The 8,319-nt window shown below is 54.2% G+C and overlaps 1 protein-coding gene across 7 annotated transcripts in view; it reads left to right on the forward strand.

Moving 5' to 3' along the window:
• SMOC1 (SPARC related modular calcium binding 1) overlaps positions 1-8,100 on the forward strand; it is a 155,084-nt gene extending 146,984 nt beyond the window's left edge. For 4 of the 7 annotated variants that reach the window (XM_026008488.2, XM_026008486.2, XM_072761842.1 and 1 more), the window contains one exon: positions 6,020-8,100. In XM_026008488.2, coding sequence (XP_025864273.1) covers positions 6,020-6,036 — 17 coding nt within the window. In that variant the 3' untranslated portion in view covers positions 6,037-8,100. The remainder of the gene's footprint in view (positions 1-6,019) is intronic. The other 3 variants (XM_026008487.2, XM_072761844.1, XM_072761843.1) reach the window with 1 other exon arrangement.
• Positions 8,101-8,319: the final 219 nt, after the last annotated feature.

An 8,319-nucleotide genomic window follows, 5' to 3' on the forward strand; every position in this document is an offset into this window, starting at 1 on the left:
GAGTGCTCCCTGGCCTTCAAGAACTTGCCGCCTCCCCTCCCACCCACACACAAGGACCAAGGGCTCCCCCAGTAGGTGAGAGCCCAGGTGCTCATTTATTCAACTACTTAGGAGAGTGTGTTCTGCCCTGGGCTAGATGCCTGGCACAGTGAAGGAGCTAGCAGATAAGGTCCCCGTCCTTCCAGTCTACCCAGGAGATGGATAGGAAAGCATTTTCAGACACTGTGGTAAGTGCTATGATGCTATGAGAGTGTGTGTTAGGATAGGCCAGGCTGCAGTGACGAGTAGACCCACACATGTAATGGTTCAGTGCAGGAGAAATTTGTTCATCTCGCCCATGTAAATAGTTCAGCATGATTCCAGGTCGTGTGTGTGTGTGTGTGTGTGTGTGTGTGTGTCTGTGTGTGTGTGTGTGTAGGGGGACGAAAAGGAGGGAGATTGCTCTGTGCAGTCACTCTGAGATCTTGGCCGAGAATGATTCCACCATCGTTATTATGTGGCTTCAAGGTCACCCTGAGGGTCATTTCCATTCCCAGTTGGTCAGCTGGAGTCAAGCACGGAGCAGTGCACATGGGGGAGTTTAATGGGCCAGTCCCGAAATGACACACATCACCTCTCCTATCTCACTGGCTGGAACTGCCACTAGTTCCACCACACCCCCACCATAAGGAAGGCTGGGAGCCTGGAAAGAGAACATGGATTCTGGCAAAAACCTAATTATCTCTGTCATGATAGAACAAGTACGGAGTATTGTAAGAACATATGTAGGGGCACCTAAATTAGCTCAGGGGCACACAGCCTTGGAAAACTTTGTGAAGGAAGTGATATCTAAACCAGCCCAAGGCCCAAGGCCCAATCTAGTCCATGGCCTATTTTTGTATGACTTGTGAGCTAAGTATGGTTTTTATATTTTTAAAAGGGATGTAATTTTCAAAAAAGAAGAGCAAATGAGAGACGATACATGGCCCACAAAGCCTAAAATATCTACTACCTAGTCCTTTACAGATAAGTTTGCCAACCCCTTGTCTAAGCCAATACCTGAGGAATGGGTAGGAGTTGGTTGGCCCAAGGGTTCAGTGGAGGGAGGAGTGTTGTAAGCGATGGCGATTGAAGAGTGAAGGTGTTGAGGTGAGGGGACAGTTGTTGAGGAACTGAGAGGCCTTAGTGTGACTGGAATGCATATTTGAAGGTGGCAGGTGCTGGGGGGAGGAGGCAGACTGGAGACAAGGGGACAGTCTCAACTTCATAAGGGCAGCGGAGGGCCGTCCCAGGGGTTCAGGCAGAGAAATTATGGGATTGGTTTTGCTTTAAAGAAATCATTCAGGCTGCAGGGTGGGAAATGGGGTCACAGACATGCCAGGCAGGGTTCCCTCAGGAGGCTGTGGCCTGAGATGACAGAGGCTCGAGTTATGAGAGCTCAGTGGGGGTGAGGAGAAGTGGGTGGATTTGAGATAGGGAGACCTGCCGTTCTGGCAACCAAGTGGCTATAGAGATGGAGGTTGGTCTGGGCAACTGGAGGGTGAGTCTGCTGAGTTGGGCAACATGGAAGAAAGGCATAGGGGGATGGGGAACACCATGGTTTGGACACGTCAAGTTGGATGCACCTGAAGGATGGGTGGTTCTTTCATGCAGGTGATACCCATTTATATGAAGTGGAAGCTATGAGAAAGCCGACATTGCCCAGGGAGAAAGCCTGAGGGCTTTTCCTGGTGCTAATCCTCAACTGACACCGTGAGCCCAAAGGGTAGACAGGAAGTGGATGAATTACCACTAGGTACCCTGTCTTGGTATCCGCCCCCTCCATAGCTGGTTCCGGCTTTGGCTCTGGGGCCTGTAACCCTGGGTGAGTGAGCTCATCACTCTGGACACTCCTGTCTGATTGAGGATGCCGCTCCATGTTCCCACAGTACTCTGAGTCCCCAGGATGCAGCGCAATGTCATGACTCAAACCCCGTCTCTGCCACAGACTAGCTCCTTTACTATATACAAACTACCCAGCCATTCTGGCTCTCAGTGTCTTCATCTGTACAAGGGGAATAACCATGGCATCTACCTCATAGGACTGTCGTGCTGATTCAGTGGGACAGGGAGTGAAAACATTTAGCCAGTGCCCGACACAGTGAAGGAAACTGATAGAAGTTCAGCATCACTGTTAAGATTATTGCCTTGAGCAGCAGCACATACCACGCGTAGTGCAGTCTTCCAGCGCCATCCCCTGCCCCCCCACCCCAGGGCCATGCATGGCACCATCACATCCTTGTCAGCCGAGTGAACACATGGGTGAGGGGCTGCCCCCTGTGTCGACATCACACTTTACACACTTACGCTCATTTCTCAGAGCACAGGCAGAGGACCAGTACTGGAAAGAGGGCACCCAGTGCTAGTGTAGATCCTAGGCTCACCCAGGAGCATGTTAAGGATGGAGGAAGGAAGGACTCACAGGGATCTGTTATGGCTCTGCCCTCCGTCCCCTAGCCTACACAGCACACAGATGCCAAGGAGAGGCCGAGTGTGGTGACCTCTTGTCCACAGAGCAGAAAGGGCCTTCCCAGCCTTTCTCCACAGCTTTGCCAGGCACTGGGTGTCTGCTGACCCTGGAAGACCTCGCTGAGGACAGGGGTTAGTTTCCAGTTACCTTCACTGCTTTGCCCAGGGAGGCCTCTAAAGTGCTTCGGGGTACGGCCCAGCACCCTCACCTCTCTCCTGAGACCCAGCAGTGGGACAGGAGAGGCCTAAGAGCTCCTGGGACCCTTGCTGACGTCAGAATGCACTGCCTGGTTGAAAGTATGGCTGGGGTACCTGCGTCAGGTGTGCGTGTCTCCCCACGTGTCTGTGCATAGGCACGTCTGTGCATGTCCCCCTGGGGCATGTCTGTGTATGTAGGCATGTGTCTTGAGTGCATGGTCTGTGCACTTGTATGCATGTGCACATGTCTCTACATGTGTCTCTCTGTGCATATCTGCGTGTGTGTGTGAGCACATCTGTGTGTGCACGTGCCCTCAGCCCATTTTGCAGTCAAGGTGTCTAGATGAGCCAAGAGAGGAATAGCACTCTGGTCGAGATCAGAGGTCACACGTGAGGTAGCAAGCTGTCACTTGCACCCAGCCTCAGGATGTCCAGGCGAGAATACTGTCCCCTCCACGAGAAGGACTCTAGAGTGTTTGAAGATGGTCCCTTGGGTGAGCAGGCCAATCTTGCTTGCCAGTCTCAGTGGAAGGCCAAGGGAGACAAGATCAGTGGTGAGTCTGGAGAAGCGGGGGAGCAGACCCAGTGGGGGTGGCATGAGCAGGAGTAGAGGCTGCCAGGGCAGGTAGCCGAGAGCAAACACACAGGGAGACCCATAGTTTCCAAGCAGGCAGTGCCTGCAGGAGAAAGGACCATTAGTGAGAGGTATAGGGGAGGCAGGGCTGGGAGCTGTGGGTAAGAACAGAAGCTCTGAAGCATACCTGGTTTTTAATCCCAGCTCTGCCACTCACTAGCCCTGTAACTTTGGCAAGTCATCTAAGCTCTCTGAGCCTCAGTTTCCTTGTCTGCAAAATGGAGATGAAAGTGTCTGTCTCATAGACCTGGTGTGAAGATTTAACAAGATGGTGCACGTGAGGAACTTAGCCCAGTAACTTGGTTTGTGGTGAATGCACAAAAGGAATTGGTTGTAGTAGAGAAACACACCCACCGGCTGAAGGCAGATTCTCTGGGTCCTTCTGGTCCTGGGGAGCTGAAGAAAAGCCACTTGGGTAGAAGGCATGTGAGGAATGAGCCCTTGCGTTGGTTATCTGGTGTCATGCGGTGCCCCCTGGTGGTCTGAGAGGGGCTTGCATGCCAGATGGGGGGCCCCAGGGGGCTGGGGGAGCACACCACAGTTTAGGGACGAGTGTCGCGTTGGATCTGAGGGACCGCATTTTCTGGAAATGCTTCGCGAACACAAGTGTTGTTACTAAAACTGCTGACTGGGGAGCTGAGCTGTCTGCACAGCATGGAAGGGTCAGACGTTCTGAGGGTCAGGCCTTCTTAGCTGGTCCTTCCCAGTTTATAAAGCATCTGCATCAGGATGATTGTCACCGTCCCATGAGGCAGGCGGGCTGGAGACTGTTTCCTCCATTTGTGAAAAATCCCAACCCTCCCTTGGCATTGCCCGAGGCTGCTGCCCGCCCTGGGATCAGGCTTTTCCTCCCCCCACCGCCGGGCCCCCTTCAGAGCACAGCCCTGGGAGGACGTAGCCGGGTCTGAGTTCACTTCACACAGAAGAGCTGTGCCGTCTCCAGGTCTCAGTTCCACCATCATAACCCGGGGACAATTTGATCATCTTACAACTATCATGTAACGGTGCCCCCGAGGGTGAATGACGGGATTTGGGTAAAGGATCAGCGCGCAAGCCTCCACAAGCCAGGGCTGGATCCTGCCCGGCGTGCATTTCCTCTCCCAGTGCGCGGTGGGCAGCACCGCTTCGGCCCCTCTCCGTGTGGGAATCTTTCTGCTCACCGCTGACCGCAGGCGCTGCTGCACGGGCAGGTGATGATGGGATGCGGGGCCAGGTGGGATTGTCCCTGCCCGCCTGCCGGCCCCGGGGCCCATCACTCTCTTTCCGGGCTTGTTCCCTCATCTGTACAATCGGACATACCAATATCTACCCCACGCCTCACCCACCCTGGGTTCTGTCGCTCATTCTCAGGCCTTAGGAATGTTAGCGTAACTGGGAGACGGGGGAGTTGAGCTGTGGGTTCGCATGACCAAGGGTGGGCGTGGGTTCCCGGAGCACCTCCTACTCTTCAGAGCCCTGTCTCCACTTCATGGATTGAGTCAGTCCTCAAGCAGTCCTGTGAGAGGCAGAGCAGAGGCAGCACCGCAGTGGCCCCAATTCCCATTCTGTAGACTGACCCAGCGGGGGTAAGGTCCATGCACAGAGTCACGTGGCCTCCCAGGATCACACAGAGTGGCCCAGCTCTTCATGTACCCACCTCTCCTCCGCAAGGAGCCCTGGGACCTGCAGAAGCCTCCAGGACCTGTCAACACCCTGTGGGGCAGAGCGGGTATTAGCAGGGTGAGACTTGGACCTTGGTTAACTCACTGAATTGCTCCAAGCCTCAGTTTGCAGATTTGTTAGATGAAGGGGCTGGACCAGACGGTCGCTAAGATTACCTCCACCCCTAATGTTCTCTGACTTGGAAAGCCAGGACCCAAGAAGGTTATGCAGACGTCCATCAGCACCAACGCCCTTTGTAGCTAATAACTGAGGGGATTTCAGAGAGGCCTCCTACTGAAGGCCTAGCCTATGTTCAAAGGTGCTGGCCAGTGGTGGCTTCACCCAGGCAGAACAGGGCCACCAACAGCCACAGAACAGGGAGTACACACAACCCTTGGCTCTTCCTGAGTCCATTCATTCCAGAGGTTGGAGGAAACAGGCAGCCAGGTACAGAGGAAGCTCCACCAGTTCTCCGGGGCAAGGCCACTTGAGTATCATATGTTCCTGTTTGTTGCAGGTGGTAGTCTTGGCAGGTTCCCCCAGGACAAACAGGCAGGCCCAAACCCATTCAGTAAGTTGCCTTCTTTCCGGGGTCTCCTCCGTGGGCCCCCTAGATGCAGTCCTGGTAGTACAGCAAGAGTGGAGGCGTTGGCCAAGTTACTCAGGCTCCCATTTTCCATGTTTGTTTGCTGAGGACACAAGAGAAAGATCAGTTCGTGCTACAAGGGTCCTGCCATCTCCACGTATAAAGTCACCCCTGGCCCTCCCAGGCTGAAAGGCTAGCATCTGGGGGTACGTGGTTTATACAGACTGCACACCCCCAGCTGTGCTTCCTCGCCAAAGCCTTAGTCTCTGGAATGCCAAACTTGTTTCAGGGGCCATTGTGGTATGCCCCGTGGCCAAGGATGGGCCAGTAAAACTCGGGCTTATCTGCACGTCGAGGGTCCTCGCATCCCACCCAGCCTATATCTAACAGGCTGCCCTTCTGATGAAACTGGTGTGTATAGTTGGGTTTCTCACGAACCCACCTCTAACTTCTTGCTTCTGCTTCCCCTTCAGTAGGACGCCTCGTCTAAGGAGTGGAAAACCACAGGGCAGGTGGAGAGACCAGGGAGGCAGGACGGACTGCCCGAGGCCCAACCTTCACCAGCTCCCCAGGCCCGGCCACATCCCATGTAACATGAGTGGTGCCCACCGTGTTTGCACTTTTGATAACTCTCATTTGCGTGTTTTCTTTCTGGTTGCATTTTTAAACACCAGTATCTAATACCACAGTGGGAAAAGGAAAGGGAAAAAGACTGTTTATTCTCTCTCTTATTGTAAGTTTTTGGATCTGCTACTGACAACTTTGAGGGGTTTTTGGGGGGCGGGCTTGGGGGGAGGGTGTTTGTTTCGGGGACTGAGAAGAAAGAGATTTATATACTGTACATAAATATATATGTAAATTGTATAGTTCTTTTGTACAGGCGTTGGCATTGCTGTTTGTTTATTCCCCTCCCTCTCCCTGCTCTTGTGGCGGGGGCTCTGGACACACAGCCCAGCTTTCTAGAACCCAGACTGTGCCCATAGCCCACCTGGATTCCATTTGGAGACTGACCCTGTGTGTGTGCGTAAAGACTGGAGCCCGCAGATTATATTGTCGACTCCATCGGTTCTTTTCTGGTGGGAGGGGGGTACTGCCCCTTGCTTTAGCTGTCAGAGCTGGCAAGTCACTGGGCAGTTGGCCTTCTCGAAGGAGGTTGGGTTGGGGGACAGATGGGAGCTGCCCCCAGAGGGAGGGCGGTAGCCAGCACCGGCACCAATTCTCCCGTGCCCATGTGTTCCTGCTCTCCAGACCATCAGGCGGCCCACCATCCGTCCATGGGGACGCCAGCATCCTCGTAACCCCACTGGTCCTTGGAGGATTTGCATTACATCGTTTGAAACCTTTTCACCCATGTTTAGCATCTACTCTGTAAAGCACGAGAAGGGAGGCAAAGGACAGAAAGACATGCAGTGGGGCCTTCTATGTAGATGTTGGACGTTTAAGCAGTGGAGGGACGAGGACAGAGGCCCCTCTGCTGAGAGCAGGGCCAGCTCCCCGCGGACGCACAGGCGAGGCTTCCTGAGGCTGGCCCTCTCTACACCGGGTCAGACGGGGTCTTCTCCACTCTGTATCCCCCCTGCCGTCCTGTCCTCGTGGTTATCACAAGCCTGAGGGAGGAGTTGGGCTGGTCATCTCATTGGTAACTCAATGGTTTCATTGGTTTTCAACCTAATATCGAGGTTCTTTCTATTCCCTCAAATGCCCCTAAGGGCTTCCAGGCTCAAGGCCAATTCCAGAGCAAAACCGATCCCGGGCCTCCTACTTCTGCCACCGGGCCCCTTGCCCCGACCCCGGAAGTGTAGGGCCAATAGCCCAGCTAGGGGGAAATCCAGGCCTAGCCTTCCACAGACATGTTATTGGGATTCCACTGTAGGCTGCCCCAGGTTCCTCTGCCTGGGTGGTGGCTGTGCCCGTTCAGACAGCCCTCACGCAGAGAGCAACGAGTGACAGTGCCTCTTCCCTTGAGCCGCTGTGGCAGCATTGAAGGAGGGCAGGTAGCCCGGGGCTGGTCCCCCTATGGGATTGCTCTTGGAAATCTGGCCTCATCGGGTGTCCCACCCAGCATTCCCCTAAGTGTACCCAACTCAGCAGACTGTCCCCCATTTTGGGTCTGGAAGGCATTGGCGCCATAAGCAGTGGCCCACTAGAGGCCTTTTCAGGACACGCTCCGGTGGGGCCTCAGGCCAGAGAAGGTTCTTGCTATTGTGGAACAAGTCCTAGAGGTTGTCTCAGGGGTGACTGGAGGCCCCAGGCCAACATGGTAAGGAGGAAAGGGAGCCCCCCTCCCTTTGTTGGCCGGGACCTGATGGCACGGCAGCGTGCTAGAGCTAGATGGACCTCCAGGAGGCCTGGGCCCCTTTCCCTGGCCCGGAGGAAGCATGAAAACACAGAGAGGGTGCCTCCCTGTGGAAATTCAGAAGCCCCCTCCTTCCCCAACCCTGGCGTCTTCGCTCTCACACACTTCTAGGCTGTGCTGTGTGGCTTTCCTTTGTGAGGAGGGAGGGAGATCTTTGTAGCTTGTTTTATAAAAAATAAAAATGGGTAAATCTTGGTAGCTGTTGCCTCTTTCTTTGGGTGGCTCCCTCTGATGGAAAGGTTTCTTTTTCTGAAAAGTTTGATTATTTTCCCTGGTCCAGGTGCCCACCACTCAGATTCTAGGAAGTGCGAGTTGTCAGACTAGAAGGGAACCTGGAGGTGGCCACGAGGTGTCACAGCACTTTGCTGTGAGGACATTGATCCCTTTGGCCCTCACCTAACATGTTTGTGCATCTCT

This window comes from Vulpes vulpes, chromosome 6 (genome assembly GCF_048418805.1).
Source record: "Vulpes vulpes isolate BD-2025 chromosome 6, VulVul3, whole genome shotgun sequence".
Taxonomy (NCBI): Eukaryota; Metazoa; Chordata; class Mammalia; order Carnivora; family Canidae; genus Vulpes; species Vulpes vulpes.